Source organism: Protopterus annectens, chromosome 3.part0, assembly GCF_019279795.1.
Source record: "Protopterus annectens isolate FY-2018-M chromosome 3.part0, PAN1.0, whole genome shotgun sequence".
NCBI lineage: Eukaryota > Metazoa > Chordata > Ceratodontiformes > Protopteridae > Protopterus > Protopterus annectens.
Window position 1 is genome coordinate 1,765,420,511 of NC_056731.1, and position 25,215 is coordinate 1,765,445,725.

The 25,215-nt window shown below is 40.8% G+C and overlaps 1 protein-coding gene across 1 annotated transcript in view; it reads right to left on the reverse strand.

The window, feature by feature from the left end:
- The window catches only part of ZC2HC1A (zinc finger C2HC-type containing 1A), a 927,244-nt gene that overhangs the window by 236,670 nt on the left and 665,359 nt on the right, over positions 1-25,215 (reverse strand). The window contains exon 5 of the mRNA XM_044066001.1: positions 15,037-15,188. Within this exon, the coding sequence (XP_043921936.1) occupies positions 15,037-15,188 (152 nt within the window). The remainder of the gene's footprint in view (positions 1-15,036; positions 15,189-25,215) is intronic.

Genomic DNA, 25,215 nt, shown 5'->3' on the forward strand with positions numbered 1-25,215 from the left:
CTGAACAAGGAGATCCTCATCTGTATCAAATAAGTGGCAAATGGGATCCAAGTTAACATTGGTCTTTGCAGGGGGGGGGGGTAATGGGAAGGTGCCTGAGCTTGGGATCTAAAGTCTTGAATGGATGTTGGATCCATGGTGAGATCCGAAGACCCATCTGTCGAGGAATGGATGGAAGAAACAGTATCAGATTTGCTGTTATGGTACGCCTTCACAATATCAGTATTTTAGACTTTTCCACATTTGTTTTATAATAAATGTTTCTGTCACTTTTAAAACTGTTTGAGTTAATCTTTTTTATGAACACTTTTTATAATCAATAATAAATTATCCACATAAGCCACAACTAAGTACATATTATAAGATTACACATCTCCCTTACAAAACCAATAACCAAAGACTGGCTTCTCTACTCTATCTCACACTGATTAAGCAACCTGGAAGATGCAGACCCATAGTTAACCTACCATTTGAAGAGGAAGTGAAGGATAATGGGGAGGGAGGATTCTGATTAAAAACTATCAGACTTCAAAGTGGAACATGTTGGTCTACAAGGTTTGGTAGGATTAGTGGATACAGCTGAAATGATACAATCACTAAATACAGAAGCTAAGGCTCTGCTTACTGAAACTCAATGTTGATATGATATGGGTGTTCAGGCTCACATCAACAAGAGGTGAAAGGGATGTCCTTAAATGGAAAAACAGAAGGGGAAGGAGGGGGTACAAGCATTAGACAGTCTGATATGAATAGTGCAGTTTTGGATCTATAACAGCAGCTCTTCAAAGAGAGAGCTACAGAACCATGGAATGGACTATTAGAATGGTAGGTGGAAAGTAAATTCCCAGAGGTATTTAAGGAATCAAAGGACAGTTTTAGGGACTTCCAAGATGGATGCACACTGAATAACAGCTTAATTGTAGCTCAGCAGAGAAGGCCAGTAGACTTGCGCTTGTGGGTAAAATTCAGTAACTGGCTAGTAAGTGTATTGCCTGGATGCCAGGAAGAAAGAAATACACAGGACCTAGAAAAAAATCAGCTACAAAAAGTGAGGAAGAAACACGGACGGGGAAAAATTCTGCAGCTCTTCGGCAAAAAGCAATGCAACCTCCCGACATTAATTCCAGTAATCTACAGGAAGATACAAGACAACTGCACACAGACCTGGTTAAAATAAGCTAAACAACAACAAAGGCTTGCAAAATGGAAAAAGCTTTAAACAAATTATACAGATGAGGTGATAAAACTGGAAAAAATCAGAGGTCAAAATGAAGAAAAGAATGGCTGAATAAGAGACTGCTCAGGAAGTTATGTTTCAAAGAATTATAGGACAGAACACAGAGAAAACCTGTGATTTTCAGGAACAGGCTGCATTAATTTTATGAAAGCACAAATAAGCAACTAGACTGGTATTCCACAGCAGGAGTTATTAGTTGAAAGGGCCCATTGTGTGCATGCTCCAAACCTGGTTATTAGAAAGCAACCCAGATCTTTAATAGTAAAGATGCAAGCCCACCAGCAGAAGGAGTTGATTTTGACAATCTGTGGCAGAAGGACAATGTACTAAATGTGGAGACACCAGAGTGTTTGTGGAGAATGACTACTCATTGTACACCAGGCAAAAGAGAAGTAAATTTATTCTACTATTCAGGGAATATTGAGACGCAGGTGGGAGATTAAAACTATACCCAGCTGACTTCAAAGTATTCTTCCCTGGAGGGACAAAATCATTTTTTGATTAAATATATGTTAAGGAAAAATAGAAAATTTTGTCCAATAAAATGTTAGCTGTGAAACAGAAAGAGATTCTGCTTCTTGTTCTTCTGCTAATAAAGACCACAGAGAGACTGTACCTGTCCAACTTTTTCCAGTGTTTCAACAGAAAATGTTGGAGTGAAGGAAGGAAGCACGAGAGTTGAATAGAAAAACAGGGTACATTGGAAATTAAACAGGATTTGGAAGATGGAGACAAACAGTAATAAAACCAGTAACAATGTCAGAGTACAATGCAATAATTCTGTGTGAGAAGTAAGACAGAACAAGAAAATCTGGAAATATTGGACTTCTTCAGAATATGTTGGACTTTGGGGGGGGGGACTCTAAAGCATATGCCCTACTTCATGTCATTGTTTGTCTTTCAGCTTTTCCCAGTTAGGGGTCACCAGAGCGAACTCCAGTCCACTCATGATTGGCAGTAGACTTTCACAAACGCCGAGGTGCCAGCTCGACGTTCAACCTTCAACTAAGGCACGCCCATTTACGCATGTCTTTCGAATGCCCACCCAACCGCGGGGAGGACATGCATACTTCATGTCATTAATATTCAAAATGCTTTGGGGAGGGGAAGGTAAGGGAGAAAGTTAACTCCAAGTAAAAAGTAATTTTTTTTCTTACTAGCACTATTTTTGTGGTGTATGGTTTTCTTTGCATGCTATAAAGTAACTTTCTCAGTTATTTTAAGTGTAATGGTGATTGTAAACAGGTGCTGCTGTTTTTTTTTCTTTTCTTTCTTCTTATTCAGTTTTAAGAAATATAGACAATGCAATGAAAAAAAAGCCTGGCTAAAATAGCATACAAAAGAAAAAAAAACAATGTGCTTTTTCTCATTCTTGCATGGGGAAATGACTGGATTAAGACCTTAGACTGATTCAGCAACAAGTTTTAAGAGTAAGCAAGTAAATGAAAAAGAATACTGAATACTATGAGGCTTTTTTCTAGCAAATACATGTATGCTGGGAAGCAATTCTGCAGCTGATCTTCATGTTTTCATGGAAGCAATCTTATAGCGAGAAACTAGCTGCGTGGTTCTCATGTCTTCATAGAGACACAGTCTGATAAAGAGAAACTGGCTATGGGCTGGTGGAGAGTAACTGGCTTTAGAAAAAAAAAAAACTGAGAAGAGAAATTGGCTAGGACATAATATTCTGTGAAAGTATTCATGGGTTTTCCTAGCTGACAGAGCTATCTAAAGACAAAACCATTTAGCAGTTAATATAAGTACAGGCTGCACCAAGCATCTTAGCATATTTAACCTTTATTTTAGGTTAACTCAAGTCTGCGAGTGTGGCTATCAGCGTGGGACTTTTGTTCCCATTAGGATCGTAAAACTTCAGTATTTGAAGATGTCCATAGTGTTCTGCGTCAGTATTAAGTTAATAGGTTTTAGGGTAGTATTGGGGTGTGTTTTTTTTTTTTTTCAATAAAACAATAAGTTTTGTAAGATGTCACATTGGCTTAAATGGATATGACAAGAAACAAATATATAAAAGTTCAACCTGTCAGACAGTGCATTCATGAAACACAAAAGCTGGAACTAGACATTTAAGAAAAGTGTTATACATAAAAGGTGGGAATAATAACTTTTTAATGCAGTGATGCTTTCTGCAAAGTCTTTAAATGTCAATGGTTTTACAGAAAAATACAAAAAAAGGAAGAGTAGTGAACTATTAAAATGTAGAGTGTGCAAGTAGCTATGTTACAGGAGACATACTTAGAAAGAACTGAACATGTGAATTTGATAAAGAAAGGTTTTCAGGATGGTTATTCAGCAGAATACCTGAGACAAAGGAAAAGAGGAGTACTTATATTAACTGCAAGAGGAGCTCCGATAGTGATAGAAAAAGATACAAAAGATAATAACGGCAGATTTGCAGTGATAAAGGGCTACTGGCAAGGGAGGAGGATTACACTGGCATGTATTTATATTCGACCCAAAATGGCTATAATGGAGCTTAAGAACATTTTGGGAAAAATAATCCGTTTTCAACAAGAAATATCACTTATAGGTGGAGAATGGAATGTGATTTTCAACAGTGAAGAATTGTCTGTGGGGCCCAGAAGGGAAAGTTTAACAAAGGGGGTAGATTTTTGAAGAAATTTATGAAAATATTTGGCATGGAAGATGTGAATTCAGTAACAGGAGTCCGGAGTGAATTTACATATTCCCCAAGATATAAAAACTGGGCTAGGCTAGACAGAATTTACATTTCACAGGAACATGTGCATTTAACTGACGGTCTTGATATGCACCTAATAATCATTTCAGATCATGCGACAATAATAATTAAAATAAAACACAGGATGCTGAAATGAGAGAGACATTGGCGCTTTCCCCACATATCTGTTGAAAAGAGAGGAACTTAAGTAATGGGTACTGGAGATTATTCAAGAGCTTTTAGAGAGGATAGAAATTTCTTCTGAAAATATAGCTAGGGAGAGGGATAAATTAATTTTATTTATTTATTTACTTACATTTGTTGACCGGGAGTGTCTGATTGGACGTAGGTCCATTTTCTGTGGAGGCCCGGGGAGAAAAACTCCACAGTTAAAATAAACTGACAGTAGTTACATTGGATTACACAGTGATTAAGAATTTGATTAACACAGCAATTAATTACAAACATATTTACAGATGAAGAACATAGTACATCAGTAGACAACTAGAATCTTTATCTGCGAAGTACATAACAGATATTAACAAATGTTACAATAAAAAGTTCCTGCTGTATAAGTACTAGGCTTATGAGCATCTGAGCTTTCTATAATCAAGGTAGTTAGTGGGGTGGAAAGAAAGGTAGTGGTTGGATGGGGTGGGTAATATTAGAGTGGGAGTTGTAAGGGCACAGCCAGCATGTTTTTAGGTGCGCTTTTAGTAAAGTTTTGAAGTGGGTGCATGATGGTACGGAGGTAATTGTGGGTGGGAGGGAGTTCCATAATTTGGCTATGGCGCAAGAGAATAGTGCTTCACCAGCAGAGTTATTGGCTTTAGTGATCTGCAAGTGATTTTTGTTGCTGGATCTTAGTGGTCAGGTGGTGTGATAGGGTTGGAGTAGATTCTGGAGGGATGGGACATTTAGTGGATGGTTTACTAGTTTGTGGGCGAGTGATACCATTGAAGGAGGTGAGGGAGTTCAAGCCAGCTCAGTTCAGCAAGTGAGAGACAGTGGTGACTACGGTAGGATGCCCCTGTGGCAAATTTGACGATTTTTCTGAAGCAGATCTCTAGCTTGTTTAGATCGCATTGCCTTAGGTTGGTATATATTGGAGAGGCATAAAGTAGGGTGGAGATAAGGTGGGAATTTGCTACTGAAATCTTTGCTGCTTTGATGAGAATTGTTTATTTCTGTACAACGCTTCTAGTTTTTTGTGGACTTTTTTTTATGGTCATGGATATGTGAATGTCAAATTTTAGTTTATTGTCTATTTCCACTCCTAGCAATTTGGTGAGTTCAGTTGGGTATACAGTGATGTTGTCTTTTGCTGTGATGTTAAAGTGAGAGTTGTTTTGTGTATGTTTGGTGGGTTGGAAGATGAGTAGTTTAGTTTTGTTTGGGTTGAGTATTAATTGGGCATCGGGTAACCAAGTTTCAACAGAGGAAAAGGCTTCCTGTGTGACTTTTTGCAGTTTGGGTAGGGACTGGGCTGAGCAGATGATGGTTGAGTCATCCGCGTATTGTATGTGTGTGCCATGTTTGGTGGCAGAGGCTAGATTATTGGTGAAAACAGAGAAGAGTAGGGGTCCAAGGATGGATCATTGGGGAACCCCTATGGAGACAGGTAGTTGGGGAGATATGTCATGCTGCCATACAACGGATTGTTGGCGGTCAGACAAGTAACTCTGAAACCAGTTGATGACTGATTGAGAGAAGGATAGGTTACAGAGGACAGAGAGGAGTTGTTTGTGTGGGACCCTGTCAAACGCTTTAGCTAGGTCTATTTTAAGGTGGAGTTTAAAAATACAGAAAATAGAATGGATGTAAAAGAAAGGAAGACATGGTTAAAAAGTAATAAGAATTATTTAGAGGGACTGACACATTTTAAAGTATTGCAGACTAGGAAGACTCTCACAGAACAAGAAGGGGCTCAACTGCAGAAAGCTAAGCTGAAAATAATTACCTTGATAATCGCAACCCATCCCCAGCTGTAACCAGGCTAAAAAACTTCTCAAAAGCTGACAACCTCCTAAGGGAGGGTATCAGTAGCTTCACACCACTGCCCCCTCAGATGATGACAACTATGCTGAACAGTATATGCCAATGCAATATAAAAGCATGTGTACAACTGCATGGATTCATACCCAAAAGAACTAAAATCTGCGCCTCTAGGAAACACAAACCTGTCTGGTGGACATCCTCTATCATCAGGCTTTACAACAAAAGGAAGAAACTGTTGTCCAACGGTAAAGAGGAAAAAAAAAATCCAAATTGGAAAAACTCTCTCCTCTGCTTCAACAAGCAAAGTAGATCACTAGTGAAAACCTACAAAGCCAATTATGAGTTGAAACTAGCCTTCAGAACAAAGGGAAATCACAAGTCCTTCTTCGGTTATGTTGGGAACCTCCATGGCAAAGCCCAAGTTTGTTCTGAACTAGTACTTAATGGTACCACTTACTCTGATCCTGCTGACTTAGCCACCCTGCTGGCTAATAACAGGGTGAAGTTTGCGCAGAACCTATCGCCCCCCCCTCCCCCAAAGGCCCAGTTGATATCCCCGATACTTGTCCCACACCTCACATCTCTGTAGATAAGTGTTAAAGGCCCCATCCAAGGCAAAGGACACAGCTTCCACAGGACCCAATAGTATCCCAGGCTGTATTCTGCACCAAGTCCAAAAAGAACTAGCTTCACCACTGAGCACTCTATTCAACCATAGCCTAACTACAGGCTTCATTCCAGCAGAGTGAAAAACTACCATTGTCATCCCTATGCACAAAAGTGGTGCCACTACTGACCAGGGAAACTATCACCCCATCAGCTTGATTAGTCAGATCTGTAAAATCATAGAGCATATTATTATGGATCTCATAAACAAGGACAGAGGCAATTTCCAAGCATTCGACCCTACCCAATTCGGATTCATCAGGGGCAGATCTTGCCTACTGAACCTAGCTGATGTCTTTTGAGACTGTCACCAAGGCCTTGGATAAGGGAAAGTCAGTACATACAGCTTACATTGACCTGGCCAAGGTCTCTGACACAATCCCCCACTCGGGCATCATCGAAAAACTAACATAACTTGGTGTTAATCCCTATCTAGTCAGATGGGTGGCCAACTGGCTCACAGACAGGACCCACAAGGTCAAAACAGGCGCTGCCACCTCAGACAGCAGACCTGTCACTAGTGGTGTTCCACAGGGATCTGTCCTGGGACCTCTACTGTTTGGCATATACATCTCAGAGGTTCAGGCAAAGACAAAGGGCCTGTGGCTGACCAAATCTGCGGATGACTAAGTTGGGTACTGTCATTTACTCCCCAGTTGATGTTAACACACTGCAAGAGGGTCTTCACAGCTACAAATAACTGGTGCCAAAGTCACGGCCTTGATATAAACATAGAAAAATGTATTATCATTCCATTTGGCAAAAACATGGTCCCTACTGATTACCACATCAACAGCAACCCCCTAAGCACACAACCTGTGGTGAGAGACCTGGATACTCAGGTTGGCAACAATCTCACATTCGACCATCATGTGGCTGCAGTGGTGGTCAGAAAAGCCTTTTACTTGGTTCATCTCATAAGCAAAGGGATGGCATCCAGAAAAAGAGGAGGTTATTACCTATTTGTACTCCTCCCTTATTAGACCTATAATTGAGTACAATGCCCTGTCTGGTATGTACCTCTCCAAATACCTGCTCCAACTGGAAAGGCCACAGAAATACCTCACAAAGAGAATCCATGGCCTCAACACCTATCATATGTGGACAGGCTTAAATCATTATCACACTACTCGGTATCATACAGATTGCTCAGAGGTGATCTGTGTCTCCCATACAAGGCAATATCGGACCCTGACGACTAGAGATGCTCCATATCCGTCTAACTCCTCGCGCATTACCCACTAGATAGGCCTAAATCTAATACGCAACATCAACAAAACTTGCTGGAGAGACAGCTTGGTCTCCCAGAGGCTGCCCCTTCTCTGGAATAGACTTACCATACATGTCAAACAGAGTATCTCACCAACCCTCTTCAAATGCAACCTAGATGAGTGGATGGGAAACCATAAATATGTACAGGGATTCCACCTTTGCCCCTCATTGACAGGGGCAACAGGTGCCGACTGAGGTTTCTTTTTTTGGGATAAACTCTTGGCTAGGCTTGTAAGGGCCCCAGGGCCATTAGCCTAGTAACCTCCTATGATAATATGCACAAGTATAGAAAGATTGCTGTTAAGCAACTCTTTTTTTTTTTTGATAACAGTAGAGCACAAAAACTTTTAGCACAATGACTCAACAGAAAGTAGAAAGGGCAGTCACCAAGCTTAGAGAGCCTATAACAAAGGAAGGTATCAAGAGATTCTGTAGAGGAATTAGAACTATTTTGGAAATTCTATGAAAGTCTGTATAAAGCAGAGAAATGTGGAAATCAAGAAAAGATACAAATGGAAATGTTTATGGAAGAATTAAATATGCCAAGGTTAGAGGTAGATGAGGCTCAACTGCTAACAGGATAAGAGGAGATGAGATAAAAATTGTGATGTATAACCAATCTACAGGAAAGTCCCCGGGAATACGGTGTATTCCTGTGGAAGTTGGAAACTAGGAGGGAAAAAACTGATAAAGATCTGGAAGGTTTTGTTGAACAGTATTTTAAGAGAAGTAGTACCAACATCCTGGAAGAAAGCAGTGGTGGCTGTAATACCTAAAGATTGTAAAGATCCATCCGACTCAGCTTCAAACAAGCCCATTTCAATGCTAAACCATGATTATAAAGTGTTCATGTCTAGAATGACAAATGTAATGCCAAAACTGATAGATATGGGTCAGTGTGTTTTTTTTTTGGAGGAGAGGCAACCATTTGACGACATTAACAGAACACCGATGATACAGAGGTAAGCAGAATGTAAGAAGATACCATTGGTGTTGGTGGGTCTTGAAGCAGAGAAAGCATTTGACAGAGTAAGCTGGGACTTTATGAGCAGGTTAAGTGAAGCATTTGCATTTCCTGAAAAAAAATATAAGGTTGATTAGTATGATATATGAGGGATTGGAGGCAAAAAGTGGGTGGGGGTCCTCTCTGATAAATTTCCATTTGAGCAGAGGAACCAGGCAGGGGTATCCTCTTTCCCCATTGTTATTTGCATTATATTTTGAAACACTGGCAAAGAAAACAAGGGACTCAGAAACTCAAGGGTATAATTAGTATGGTAATGAAGAAAAGCTGGTCCTGTTTGCATATGATATTTTATACCTGCCAAGACCAGAAAGAGACATTACAGTGCTGTAGAAAATTTTGAGACAGTTTCAGATCTTTTCGGGTATCAAAATTAATGAAGCTAAAACAAAGGCAATAGAAGTAAATTATGTAAATAGACACAAATTGGTTCAGCAATATCCATATTTATGGGAACATGATAAAATGAAGTACTTAGGAGTATGGATTAGAAATGATTCTGATGTGGCAGCTAAGGATATGTGGGAAGAGACCAAACAAAAGATAATACAAAAACGGAGAAAATGGAAGCCTTGTTATATGGATATATATAGTAAGATAACAAGCAGTCAAAATGTTTTTAGTCCCTTTAGTCATACATGTCAGGCATATTTTTATCAACTAGAGGAGAAGTTGGGGATCGCAATTAATAAAGAGCTGAAGGACTTTATCTGGGATGGTAAGACTGCAAGAGTCAAGTGGGATAAGATGATTCTTCTAGTAGAAGATGGCAGATTGGGATTACCCAATTTGATGGGGTATTTCACAGCTACACAGTTAAGGCTCCCATACATAGCAGAAGCAGAAAACTATAATTTAAAGTGGAAAGGGATAATGTTGAAACATGGGTGGAAGCTCAAGAAACAAGGAGAGACTAGGATTTTGGATGCAGGCCTTTAAGGAGGACAATAATCATTTTATTTGTCATTTGTTAACCAGGTTAGTCTGGCTGGGCAAAGAATATTATATCCAAGTAGAAGAAAGTATTTTAAAACTAAGCCAACACAGGAATGGAGAAATGAAATTCTGCAGAGAGGGATGACTGCAATTAGGGATATAGACAATAGGCAACAGTGGGATGGAATTTATTTGAGAAAACTGGCAAAGGAACCAAGGCACTGGGAGCAAATAATTAGAAAGGGAAAGGTAATAAAATGGGAAGAGACCAAGAATTTTGACTGCAGGTTACAGATTGTCTTCTTTATGAAGGATTGCAAAGAGAAAGAAATAAATGAAAGACCAGCACTGATGGAGTTTTTAGTAGAATCTAGAACTGAAGCTGCCATTAAAAAGGAATAATTAGTAGAGCATATAAAACATTGCATGATAACTATAAGAATCAATCAGAGGAGGTTAGAAAGGATTGGGAAGATAGACTGGATACGCAATTTACAAGGAAACAATGGGAGGATATATGTATGTCCCCCAAATATGCAACAAAATCTAGAAGATTTAGGATTTTTTCTTGGAAATGTTTACATATATATTTTTATAGCCCAAGTAGACTCCAAATAATTTTTCCTCAGGCAGACAGCAAATGTTGGAAGTGTGACAAGGAAGAAAGAGTACTTAGGAACATATTTACTGGGAGTGCAGCAGGTTGGCAGACTTTAAGGATTCCCTGTGGGATGCACTGTCAGAGATGGTGAGTGGGCAGATTGGTGTGATGAGGGAGATGATTTTTCTGAGCTACGATACAGAATCGGAATTGCCTAGAAATAGTAAGGTCTTGTTGTGTCTAATTATGGTGGCTGCCAAAACGCGATTACTAGAAAATGGAAATCAAAATATCAACCAACTATATTAGAAGTGGTAACTATAGTAACACAGACAAAACAACTGGAATTGAGATCTTTAGAAAAGGGCAGGAGCAAATAGACAGGAAAAATGGGAACAGTGGGAACAATACATACAGGGGATGAATGAAGTTTAAAAGAAGCCAGGACATTAAATGAGATGTAATGTTTGACTGAAAATGATTGGATAGATTATAAGTTCATAGATTCATAGGTTCATACTAGGCTATCTGCCCAAGGGCATTTATAAGCCTAGCCCATAGTTATGTGGCTTTCGCCACCCCTTTAGTTTGAATAAAACTATGCCTATTATTTTGCTGTGCCTCTGTCAAGCAGTGACACTGAAGTAATCCCTGGGGTATATCTGCGATCTCCCATCCATTGGTCAAGATTCCTCTTGAACAAGGCCAGTGCTCTGCCTCACATGTACTGGGATTTTGTTCCACAGCATAGGGAGTCTCTGGGTGATGAATCTGTCCCTCCAGCACGTTCTATTAATAACCGTGTCAAGGTTCAAGTCTCCGGCCCTTGTGGTTCTGAGGGATCTAGATTTTTTGAGGTGAAGCATATTCATCAAATCTGGGTTTGACATGGCCTTATATGTCAGGCACAGGTCACCTCTGAGCAAGCGGTATGAGACTGAATAGAGCTGGAGTTCTTTCAGTCGGGCAGCATAAGACATATTTTTGAGACCCTTTATCCTTTTGGTGAGGAACTTTTGGGGCCTTTCCAGCTGCTGCAGGTGTCGGGTCAGATACATTCCGAGTGGGGCATTGTACTCGATCATAGGTCTAATGAGTGATGAGTACAGGGGGACGATGACCTCCCTTGATCTAGATGTGAATCCCTTCATGATCAGGTGGGCAATGTAGAAGGTTTTCCTAACTACTTTAGCAACATGAGTGTCAAACGAAAGGCTACTGTCACAACCTGGGTCCCCAGATCCCTGATGACTTCTTCTGTGCTCAGTGGATTGCCACCTATATGGTAGCTAGGGGTAACCTTGTTTTTCCCGAAGGGTATGACTATGCATTCCTTGGCGTTTAACTTTAGGCCATGGCTCTGGCACCAGTTATCCGTTTCTGTGAGGCCCTTCTGAAGGATATCTGTGTCAGATGTGTTTTCGACTATGGCGCCCAGTTTGCAGTCATCTGCAAACTTTGTCAGCCATAACCCTCCTGTGTTTGCTTGTACTTCAGAAAAGTAGATGCCGAACAAGAGTGGACCCAGGACTGACTGTGGGACACCACTTGTGACAGGCTTTGAGTCTGACATGGCTCCAGCAACTCTGACCCTGTGGGTTCTGTCACTTAGCCAGTTTGCAACCCATCTTGTGATGTATGGGTTTACATTCAAGCTGATGAGTTTTTCGATGATACCAGAGTGGGGTATTGTGTCGAAGGCCTTTGCCAGGTCGAGGTAGGCTGTATGGACTGCCTTTCCCTCATCAATGGCCTTGGTGACTGTCTCGAAAAGTCAACCAAGTTTAAAAGGCATGATCTGCCTTTGACAAAGCCAAACTGGGTTGGATCCAAAGTCTGCAAGTTCCCTATGTCTTTATTTATGAGTTCCATTATGATCCTCTCCATGGCTTTGCAGATAAGGCTTGTCAAGCTAATGGGACGGTAATTTCCAGGGTCGGTGGAGGCACTGCCCTTGTGAAGTGGGACCACAGTGCCACTCCTTTATCCTGAGGTGAGGCTAAGATTAAACAGCTGTCCTAACTGGGTTTAATTCCTCATTGAGTTCGTGGAGCACACAGCCGGGGACACCATCCGGTCCCATGGATGCTGTGTTTTTGCCTTGGAGAGCAGTTCTCACCTGGGCGTTGGAGATGTTTGGGGGCTACAATCCTCTGGTATAGATATCTCTCCTTTGGGGAGGGGGGGAGAAGTTTGCACTGAACCTGTCAGCCAGTACGTTGGCAATGTGTGTAGATTCAGTAATCTTCACATCATTTTGAACTAACTCTGAGCATATCTGGGAGTTTCCTCCTAGGTTTCTAACATAGCTAAAGAAGGCCTTATGATTGTCTTTTGAGTCCTTGGCGATTTTTCTCTCAAAATTTGCCTTGGATGATTTTATGAGAGCTCTTTAGTTTTTTACTTATAATGATCAAAGGTGTCTTACCTTTCAAGGATTTTGCTCTATCTTGTAGTAGCTTCCTCCTTTTGTTGTAGAGCTTGTTTATGGCTGGGGTCCACCAGACTGGACGCTTGCCTTTGGTACAAAGAGTCTTAGTTTTGTTTGGGATTGCCTGATCCATGCAGTCCTGTAGGTGCTGGTAGAAGGCATTTGTAAGTGATTCAGTGGTTTGAGTAATGTTTACCACTGGCTCAGGGGCCTTAAAGGAGATCACACTAGTTTTTAGAAGTGTGAAGTCGGCTTTTGAGAAGTTTTTCACTGTGGTCTTTTTTATTTCAGGTGGGGGCGGGATGAGGACCTCCAGCGAGATTAGTTTATGATCTGATCTCACCAGTGAGGGGTATATTTCCGGTGTTGAACATTGTGATCCCATGTTCGTGATGATGAGATCAAGTATGTTTTCTCCTCTTGTGGGGATGGTGACTAGTTGTTCCATGGCATTTGAGTTTATGAACTCCAGGAACCTTTGGGCTAGAGTGTTTGGGCTTGAGTAGTGTTCCCAGTCTATATTAGAGTAGTTGAAGTCACCTAGTATGATGGTGTTTGGAGATACATTTATCCCCTCCAATGTTTTCAGGAAGGCCATGTGAGGTTCCTGAGTTTGAGAGGGTGGCCTGTAACATGCTACAAATTGCAGAGCAGTCTTGCCTATGGTTAATTGCACCTGGATGGTCTCCGATGCATTGTCGGTTGCCAGCAACCTTGAGGTGTGGATGTTGTTTATGAATATGGACACCCCTCCTTTCTTGGTGTTGTCCGGATTTTGGGGCGGGAACGCATGATATGAGGAGAAACCTGATAGTGCTGGGGTGTTCTCAGGAGCCTTGAACCAGGTTTCTGTCACAGCACAGACATCGATGTTCTCCATACTGAGAAGGGCCTCCGTGCATCTTGAGATTGAGACTTCTGGCACTGAGCAGCATTACCCTTAGTTTTTCCTTTTGTGTTCTAGGGTGGTAGGTTTAGAATTTGAGCCTTGCCTAAAAAGGCACTATGGGGTGGCAAGAGCCTTTGCCAATATCCGAAGCCTAGGGTGGCAGGTGCAAGCCGTCCCTTGCAAAGCAGCGTGGCTTGTCCAGCATGTCATCCCAGGCAGACAGACATTGATCCTTTTGAATGACACCAGAATTTAAGCCAATTATTAAAGCTGATCATCTTATCACTGTATTGTGGCATCATTCTAGGTGAAGGTAGGATATTGCTCAAGGTCAGGGTCATACCTGCCTGGGCTACATAATCAGAGAGCTCCTCAATGTCTCTTTTCATGTAGTCCAAGGAGGTACATCTCAGGTCGCTGACACCAGCGTGGGACAATGACTGAGTCGTATTTGTACCTGTTGTTGAGAGACCCGAAGTGCTGTGATGCTATATATATAAATGTTTGCAACCGAGTTGGTTTCAGTTTGTTTGTGTCTTTTTCCAGTTAGAATGGTTAGCCAGCCCGCGTCCGCTGTCCGGTGGTAGTGTTGTGTGGATTTTTTACATTACCCGGGTACGCAAAGCTGACTGGCAGGCACAACCTTCAAGGGCATGCCTTCACAGAAGACGCTCTAGCTGAGAATCGAACGGGACAACATCTTACTGTGAGGCGACAATGCTACTGCAGTATATGGTCTGTGAAGTAAAATGCTTGCAACTAGGACTGTGTCAGTGTGGTTTATTTTCATTTATATAAATGTACGATGCTTATGTCATAAGTGATGGTTAAATATCGATATTTCTTGTTTAAAAAAATGGTCAGGAATTGAATAATTTATGTAATGTTGATTAGGTTATATGATATATATAGCAATATATGTGAACTATAATGTTAATTTGTTAATACAGTTTGATTACTTTTGTATAAATATAAATTCGCATGTGTCACAAGTGATAATAAGGTGTTTAAAAAAAAAATCAAAGGACGGATGATGGGGAGTTGAGGTGGAGATAGGAAGGCAGGAGATGCAGAAAGTTAAATGCACATAAAAGGCAAATTAACAGACATCTCCTTTGGACACCTATCAAGCAAATATTGGGACATAAGCAATCCTTCAAGCAGTGTTTTTATTTTGCCCTTCTCCAAAATAACATCTACACAACACATGATCTTGACCTTCAAATGGTTGCACTAGTTAGAAGTACTTGGGAATCATCGCCAGCAATCAAGGGCTATATATACCTGCGTTCGTGAAGCAACTGTTTTCCCCTTCCCATCAGCAGGAGCTTTTGGTTTGTTACTTATGCGAGCTGCTTGTTCTTTACAGAAAGATATATGTCGGTCTGCTGCATTCTCATTGAATCTTCTTTGGCAGTATGGACACTGAACATAATCTTAAAAAAATGACAATGTCAAAGTGAGAGATGTAAATTATTACTCATTTAAACCAACGTGCAAAATTACAGAATTTATCAAAAATGCTTGCTGAGAGATTTAAATAGAGATTACATAGACAAGACAGATTTTGTTGATTAAAAGGTTCTATGACTACACAATAAACCTGAACAAAGCCTAGTATCACACATACTACAGGTCTTATCATATGTAAGTAAAAATATAATCAGATATAACAAACAATAAGGAAGAGAAAAAGAAACAATACAGTTATGATATTCTTTCAGAATTGCAATTCAAGCGATGTCACTCTACCCTCATTTAGCAATCGTCATGCCTACAACCTGTACAATATTTTTGAAAGATGCCAAAATTGCATTAGATTTTTTTTACATTACACAACAGAGGTTATAAGACAGATAAAGTAGCATCATAGATTTGCTCACTGAAGCCTACCCAAAAAAAAATCTGCTCAGGGAACTGATAAGTGATATTTATGAGATGTGCCCTTATCAGTATCATGTTGTACTACTACTACTTACTCAGTTAACTCATTCTGACTTCAGAAGGGTACATTTCACACAAGTTTCATACAGTCTGACAGGGAAGGTAAGTTTACAGATTTCCATCTCATTGTGGCCAACTTTCAGACCTTAACTAAGATGGCCCATAAAAGCTCTGCTGTGTAAACAGCACTTTCCGCAAATTACACAGAATCATTCAAAGAGTACTAAGGAAATATTTTTCCTTCATCTTCTGGGATACACGCTGTATATCCTACCAATATTCACCTACATCCCTGCACTGCCATTCTATCACTACCAGAAAGAGGTAACCCTTGGATAACTGTGAGCAAACCTGGCAAGATTTAAGAAAGATTAATGGAATAATTTCCATCTGCATAATCTGCAGGTGGAATCCTACAGGTGTTCATAGGTTCATATGTAGGTACTAGGCTATTGGCCCTAGGGCCTATATAAGCCTAGCCAAATGGTACCCTGGCTTTTGCCACCCAAGAAAATTATTTTCCTGTGACCCTGTCAAGCAGAGGCACAGAAGTGATGCCCAAGTGAATTTCCCATCTCCCATCCAATCATCAAGATTTTTCTTGAAGAGTGCTAATGAGGAGCTTTGTTTGACATAAATAGGTAGTTTGTTCCAGAGTATGGGAAGTCTTTGAGACAGGAATCTATCCCTCTAGCATGTTCTGTTTATTGTGGTGACAAGGTTTAGGTCCCTAGAGCGCGTAGCTCAGAGGGATTGGGATTTCTTTACATGGAGCACGTCCAACAGCTCTAGGTTTGACATAGCTTTGTATGTTAGGCAGAGATCGCCTCTGAGTAGGCAATATGCGACAAAGTAAAGCTGAAGTTTGAGACGTTCTGCATAGGGCATCTCTTTGAGGCTGGTAATCCTCTGTGAGGTATTTCTGTGGCCTTTCCAGTTATTGCAGATGTCTTGTTTGGTACATACCAAAAGGGGTGTTGTACTCTATAATGGGTCTAATGAGTGATGAGTAGAGGGGAACAATGACCTCTTTTTTCCTGGATGAAAAACATTTTCTGATGAGGTGTGCCACGTAGAAGGATTTCCTGACTACTGTGGCGATGTGATTATCAATGGAGACTACTGTCCACCTGAGTCCCAAGGTCTCTTATCACACTTTCGGTGTTAAGTAGACTACCACCTATGTGGTAGTTCGTGGGTACAGAGTTTTTACCAAAAGGGATGACAATGCACTTTTTGGCATTGACCTTGAGGCCACGGCTTTGACATCAGGCATCTGTCTCAGTGAGTCCCTTTTTGTAGGATGTCCACATCGTTAGGAGATTTGATTATGGCTCCTAGTTTGCAGTTGTCTGTGAACTTTGTTAGCCAAAGACCGTCTGTGTTAGCCTGTACTTCAGAGATGTAGATACCAAACAGGAGAGGACCCAGGACTGAACCCTGTGGTACTCCACTTGTCACTGGTCTGAAGTTGGATTTAGAGTCTGCTACTTTCACAGTGTGGGTTCGGTCAGTGAGCCAGTTGGCAACCCATCTTGTGACATAGGGATTTATACTTAGTTTAGTGAGTTTGTCTAGAATTCCAGAGTGGGGGATGGTGTCAAAAGACCTGCCGAGATCTAGATAGGCTGTGTGTACCACCTTACCCTCATCTACAGCTTTGGTGACCACTTCAAAAATGTCTATCACGTTTAGGAGACACTATCTGCCTTTTACAAACCCGAACTGGGTAGGGTCCAGAGTTTGGAGATTACCAATGTCATTGTTTATAAGTTCCATGATGATATGTTCCATAGCCTTGCAGACCAGGCTCGTCAGGCTAAAGGGGCGGTAGTTCCCGGGGTGCATGGTGGCTCCCCCTTTGTGGAGTGGGATAGCCATTGCTGTGCGCCATTCAGTGGGCACACAGCCTGAGGTGAGGCTATGACTGAACATGGTACTTGGGTGGGGTGCCAGTTCATTCTGTAGCTCATGTAGAACGCAGCCTGGGATGTTGTCAGGTCCCATGGATGCTGTGTTCTTGGCTTTGGAGAGAGAATTTTTTACCTGTGCAGCCGTGATTACAGGTACTTTACATTCTTCCGGTACAGAGATGGGCCCTTTAGGGAATGAGACAGGGGTAAAGTTAGCACTGAACCTATCTACCAGGATGTTGGCAATATCAATTGGTTCTGTATATTTAGTGCCATTGTGCTGTAACTCAGAGCAGATCTTGACATAGCTATAGAATGCTTTGTGGTTGTCTTTAGAATCAGTGGCGATTTTGTTTTCGTAACTAGCTTTGGAGGATTTTATGAGCGATCTCAGCTTCTTACTGAGGTTGACCATGGAGTTCCTCCAATCATGGGATTTTACTCTCTTTTGTAACAGTTTCTTTCTTCTGTTGTAGAGTTTGTTTATAACGGGGGACCACCAAATTGGCTTCCTTTTTTTGGAGGATAGCATCTTGGTTCGGTTAGGGATTGCACGATCCATGCACTCGTGTAAGTGCTTATAAAGTGCAATTGTATAGGATTCAGCAGTTGTATCTCTATTGTCCATCAGCATGGGTGTCGTGAAGTTTGCCATTTCTGTCTTAAGAAGCGTGAAGTTGGCTTTGGAGAAACTTTTTTATGGTGGTTTCCCTAATGGGGGGTGGGGCTGGGATGTGGATGTCTAGGGTGATTTGCTTGTGGTCGGATCTGACCAACGAGGAAGTGACCTCTGGTGTGGAACACCGGTTGCTTATGTTGGTAATGACCAGGTCTAGGATATTGCTGCCCCTGGTGGAGGTGTGGATAAGTTGATCCAAGGCATTGGAATTTATGAATTCCTGAAAATGTTGAGCACAACAGCTGGTACACGAGTAGTTTTCCCATTTAATGGTGGGGTAGTTGAAATTGCCCATTATTAGGGTATTAGGTTGTACCCTAATATTTTCCAGTGTATCAAGAAATGAGGACAGGGAATCCTGGGGCATGGTGGGAAAATCTGTAGCAAGCTACAATTTGCATTGCGGTCTTGCCGAGAGTTAGGTGCACTTGGATAATGTCAGATGCATTATGCTGAGCAACTAGCCTGGAGGTGTGGATATCCTTAATGAATATGGACACGCCTCCACCTTTAGTGCTTCGGTCCAAGTTAGCTGGCCGAAAGGTGTGGTATGATTTATAGCCTGGTAATGCAGGGGTGCTCTCTGGAGCCTTAAACCAGGTCTCTGTCACTGCACAGATGTCGATGTTCTCCATTTTAAGGAGTGCCTCGAGTGAGTGCATTTTGAGGTTTAGACTTCTAGCATCGAGAAGCATTACACTCAGATTTTGCTTGCATGAACCTGTTACGGTGGTGAATTTGGCATTTGAATCTTGCATAAAAAAGGCACTATAGGAGTGGCAAGAGCCTTAGCCAGTATCTGGAATCCCAAGGGCAACAGGTGCAGGCCACCTCTGGTAAAGCATCATGGTTTGTCGATCATGTCATCCTAGACAGACAGATACTGGATCCCCTTAGAATGACACCAGAAGCTTAGCCAATTGTTGAAGTCAATCATTTTGTCCTTATATTGTGGTATAATTCTGGGTGATGGCAGGATGCTACTCAGGGCTACGGCCATACCTGTCTGGGCTACAAGTTCAGAAAGCTCCTCCATGTCTCTTTTCATGTAGTCCAGGGAGGTACATATCTCAGGTCATTCACACCAACATGGACAATGACAGAGTCATATTTGTACTTGCTGTGGAGTGACCTGAGTGCATGCTTTATGTGGCGGATCTTGGCACCTGACAGGCAGCTGACAGCGACTTTCTCCTTGTTTAGCCTGGTGAGTGGAACATCAGTGTGCCTGACTATAGAGTCACCTATGACTAGAGTATTAGGTACGTTATTATGCCTTAAGGGCTGTGGTTGAGTGTCACATTGAGTTTGTGGGCTATGTGTCATTTGGGTTGTGTTGGGGGGGTGGAGGTTGCTTGCGTTTCTGCTTTGGAGATCCCTGTTGCTTGGGTAGATTTTTTTTGAGAGCCTCCACAAATGTAGGTGTGTGTTTTGTGTTTCTCTGTGTGTGTTTTGGTGGTGTAGATTTTGAGGGACTATGTGATGATTATGGTTGGTACAAGTGTTTTCCTTCTCCTCTTGGCTGTCTAGTCCAGTCTTGGGTGAAGAGAGCTTTGCTTCAAGTTTGGTTATATAAGTGCATCTCTCACAGGTTGTAGTGTTGCGTGGTAGGAGGAGGGGGTTGTCTTTGTACATGAGGCAACTGCTGCATTGACCCAAGATGCCCAGATTCATCAGGTAGACAGGAGAAAACACCGGGAGTTGACCCTTAGACATGCCTGGATAGGTGCTTATTTATTAAGTATTAAAAACTGTTTTCCTCTAGACAAGTGAGGAAAGTTGAGTGCTGTAGTAATTTGTGGCTTATTTAGTGCTTACAATGAGTTCTGAACAAGTGCTGAGCTAAAGAAACATATTTGTGTGCTGAAACTAGAAAACTGGCTAGTTCTAAGAAACACAACTAAGCTAGAAGGCTTCCCTCCAACACAAAAAGGCTTGGGGGCTCAGAAGCTTACAAACAGTCCTGGATACAGCAAATCTGTATCTGGACTAGACAACTTATAGGAAAGGCAGGAAACAAGCTTAGAATTTGTTTTTTTTTGTGAAGTGGAAAGGGGAAAGGAGGAGCAGAAGCTAACTGGGTTGGCCTTCTCAAATGTTCTCCCTGGAATAGGTAGAATTAGGTAATGACACTAGTGAGGGAGGAGTGTCCCAGATCAAATTTACAGTAGGGGTGGGCAACTGCAAAACCACCAAGTATAAAAACAGGATACCAAGAGAGAGGGAGGGTAAGAAACAAAAATCAGAACAAACCCAACCAGATGCTTAACAATTGTAGAAAATTCTACTTCATACCTCACACACAGTGAGTAAAATAAAAGTGCTATAAATAACTCAGAAATAAGCAAAAAAAACAGGATACTTAATGTTATATATCTCAGATTTGTTAGCTCAGAGCTCTTCCTCTGACTTTCTCCTATTAGCTCAGTGTGAAATGGCAGAAACAGTTACAATTAACTTCTTAAGTAACAAAGTTGAAACCTGAAACAACTTTAAAAAAGCTTGAAAGAACCAGTTAGGTGCTTATTTCCAAGGTGTAGTCCAGGCAACCCCAGTCAGCCAATGACCACAAACAATTCACTCTCACTGAAATGCTATACTGGCCTTGGCTAAGCTCTGATGACCTGGGACATGTGCTCAGACACACAGCCTCTACTAACAAACAACTAGGCCCAAAACACAAGCCTGAGTATAGACAATGCTACACTACCAACACTACTTAGGTAGAAAAAACTTCAGAAATGTTTAAGCAGATAAAGGATCAAGGAGACTCTAGAGAATGCTTTTAAATGCAAACAGGTTATATGATACACTCCTAGCATGTAATCAGAGCAAATAAACCCAACCAAATGCTTAACAACTGTAGAAAATTCTACTTAATACCTCACACACAGTGAGTAAAATAAAAGTGCTATAAATAACTCAGAAATAAGCAAAAAACAGGATACTTAATGTTATACATCTCAGATTCATTAGCTCAGAGCTTTTCCTCCGACTAGCTCAGTTACCCAGACCTGCTGAGATTTTCTCCTTGTCTGATAGATACGTACTATGTTTCTGCTAATTTAGCCAATAACAAGCAATGGCTTGGTTCCCAAACATTCCAGAGCAATTTAAGAATGAGCAGATACCTATATGGTATGAGCTGCCATTGATAAATTGTAGTCATGTACTGTATATGCTAGGAGGTCTTCATCTGAGTATTCCAGTTCCTGAAGCTTACCTATCAGGTAATGCAAGACTCTGTAACAGACAAATACATCCTGGGGTGGTACATTGCATAATTTGCAAATCTTTACAACAGTGCTGTTACACTCAAATTACATGGCAAATATAGTTATTTTATTTATTTAGCATTTGTTTATTGGGAGTGTCCAACTGAGCCAAAAAGGCCCGTTTTCAACAGAGGCCCTGGAAGAAACGCTTCAAATTACCTAGTAAAAAATACAGTGTTAACACAGAACAAAATATAAAACAAGAGGTTACATAATAAGCAGCAAATACATACTGAATTGAGATGGTGCAATAGACAGAACTACATGAAACAAAAACAGAGGAGGTTATAGAATTAGCAATACATATTGAATTGAGATGACGCAACAACAATAATACAAATAATTTGTAAGTCAAACATATTACACATTACAACAGATGGTCCTTGAATGCAACACATTTAGAAAAAAAAGATATAATGTATTTCTACCTGTGGGGGATGGTACTCTCACCAGATTTAAGCAGTTAATAAAAATGAAAGTAAAATAAGCTGGAAATAAGACTCAAAGGAGAAGAAAGAAAAATGGACAAGGAAATAAGCTTTAGGAGGGAGAGATCTAGGATGAAAAAGACTAGAACAAAATAAAAACAGAGGGCTCATCCTGGCGTTGAGCAGGAGCACAACCAGTTGGTAGACACACAGGCTAGGAGACTAATTCTGAATTTGGAGGGGGTTAGCTGTGCCATGAATGGGCTGGGGAACTGAGATCCAAATTTTGGAGATGTGATTTGAAAATAAGGCAACTCTGTAGCTATTATTAGCTTTAGTGACTTCTACAAGAAGTTTGTTGGATGAGCAGAGGGTTCTGTTGCTAATGTAGTGTTTTACTAGGTTTTTAAGGGATGGACATTTGTCTAGCTGGTAGATGATGGAATGACAGATTTTGAGTCGACTGAGGTGCAACAGGTTAGGGAATTCCAACCAGCCTAGTTTGTGAAGTGCTGAACAATGATGTGTTTTGTTAGGGAGGTTGATGGCAAACTAGGCTATTTTGTTGTAGCAGGTTTCCAGTTCATTTAGATTTGGTTTCTTTAATTTTTCGAAAACTGGGGAGGCATAAAACAGTAGATAGTATGGGCTTTGGCAATGGCAGTTTTGGTGGTGTGCGTGAGGAATAGTTTGGCTCTATAAACTGACTCTAGCTTTATGTGGACCTTTTTGATCGTGAGGGCTATATGTACAGGTCATAACTCAGGTATTTGTCAGTGGTGACGCCTAGTAGTTTGGTGTGCTAAACTGGCTCAAATTTGGTGTTGTTAGTAGAGTAAATGGTGAATGCGATGAAGACTGAGATATTTTATTGTTGGAAAATAATAGTAATTTGGTCTTGTTGGAGTTCAGTATTAGTTTTCTGGCGGAAATGTAGTGTTCAATATCTATAAAAGCATTTTGTGTTTTTTGCAAGAGTTTGGGGCTTGAGGTGGCTAAGTAGATAAGTGTAGAATCATATGCATATTGTAGAATGCCAGCTGATGTGGTCGAAGATTGGAGATAATTTGTAAAGACTGTAAAGAGAAGTGGGCCAAGTATGGAACATTGGGGTAGCCCCACTTAGACTGGTAAGAGTGAATATATATTGTCTAGCCATTTCATGGCTTGCTGTCTGTCAAGTAGCTTTGGAACCATGATAGGGTAGACTGAAAAGTTTAAGGTGGCTAGTTGGCATGCGCATATACATGTGTGTGTACATATATATCTTTAAAGATATATATATATATATATATATATATATATATATATACACACACACACACACACACACACACGTCTCCACATACGAACACCCATATCTATGTGTGCATATATTTACAGACACACACACAAACAAGGTACATAGATATGGGTATAGACAGACATTCAGACTTTGATTTATAATGCCTTTACATGCTTTCTCAGTGTTTCATACGGAAATCTAAGATATGACTACGTAAAAAAGTTAGAAAGAAAAGAAAGTTATGCACCTACCATAACATTAGATATTCTCAATTCATGTCCGTCCACTTTGATATCAGGACAGGTTAAGAAGCATAGCAGGTAGTAGTTGCTCGGCACTTAAGCTTTTCCAATATTGTAAAACCCATCCCCTGACTCCCATAACTCACCATTATTCCCCTCTCTCCAGATCGACTATGTTCTAAATATAACACAGGAACCACATATGAATCCTTAGAGTCATCCCTTTAGATCTTTGGGCAGAAGGGAATAGCAAGTGGAACTGGAGAGGGGGATGGGGTTAATGAAGTGGATGGGCATGGATCATGGAGATCTAATGTTAATAAGTATATAACTTTTGTACTTTACATGATCCAGATTGTGCGCTTCAACCTCAGGGCACAATCCCCCTTACAGCCTCTTAGGTGCTATCAAGACAGAATACTTCTGATTATGGAGGATCTAAAGATAGACCTAGACCTTGAGATCACATCCACCACGTGGTGCCTTGCAAATATATGCAGTGAAGCCCATTTTGCAGTCACAAAATTATCAATTGAAAAGTGTGGGATGCAGCTGTAGCTCTAGCAGAGGGCACTTTCCCTGATAAGGTCTTCTTGTACTTTGCATAGCAAAAAATAATATAATAATAAAATAATACAATCAGACAGACATCTAGACAGGGTGATCTTTGAAACTTTGCAACAATTTTTTAAAGTGAAAGAAGTACAGCTGTGTAAGTAAACCTTACCATAACAGTAGATATTTGAATGATTACTGGTGCAGTAGCCTTACTTCCATGGGTTATATCCTGACAAGGATATAACAGCTGGCCAGCGTTCAAAGCTTCAGGGCACCTTCCATGCACCCATACTGTCAGGCAGCTTGAGCTGAGATGACTAAAACACAAGTTTGGGTGCAAAGCCCTTTAGATCTTTCCTGACAACAGAGACATGGAGGCTGGGCCCTGAAGGGTAATGCTACGAACAATAAAAAAAAAATAAAACAAAATAAAATAAATGTCCACACCTTGGCAAGAAACGCACCAAAAAAACAATGGGAATGGAGGGAGGCTGTGGCTACTGCAGCAAAGATCATTCAAATCTGTTACGGTAAGTTTTACTTGCATAACTGTACTGTGTTCATCATACTGATGACTACTGTAGCAGCCTTAGCTATATTACAATTGGGATGTGGAAGAAGAGTCCAGGAGCTACTGGAGCATGGTCCTAGCAAAGAATGATCTGGATCTAGAGAAGGAATCCAGCTTACAATGCTTTGTAAAAATTGCAGAGGACAGAGTGGCAGCCTCTAGAACACTTCTAAAATCTAACCTTTTCCAAAAAGCCATAGATGAAATCAAGGCCCTGGTAGAGTGGGCCTTGACCGTGCCTGGAATAGTTTTATTAAGGTGAGTATAACAAAATAACCTTAGACAACCATTTGGAAATAGTCTTTTTGACACAGGTTACCCCTTCTTACCTTCAGAAGAAATAAAAAATTATGAAGATCTGAAATATTAAATTCTGTCAAGATAGTACCAGCGTTGTCTGTGGACATCAAAGGTAAGGAGTATCCTCTCTCCCTCATTTTTAGGTTCAGGAAAAAAAAGGAAATAGATAGTTTGGCTTAATGTAAACTTGAATACCACTTTAGCCATAAAAGAAGGATTAGTTCTCAAAGAAACCTTGTCCCTGTGGAAAATAAGATAGGGTTGACTC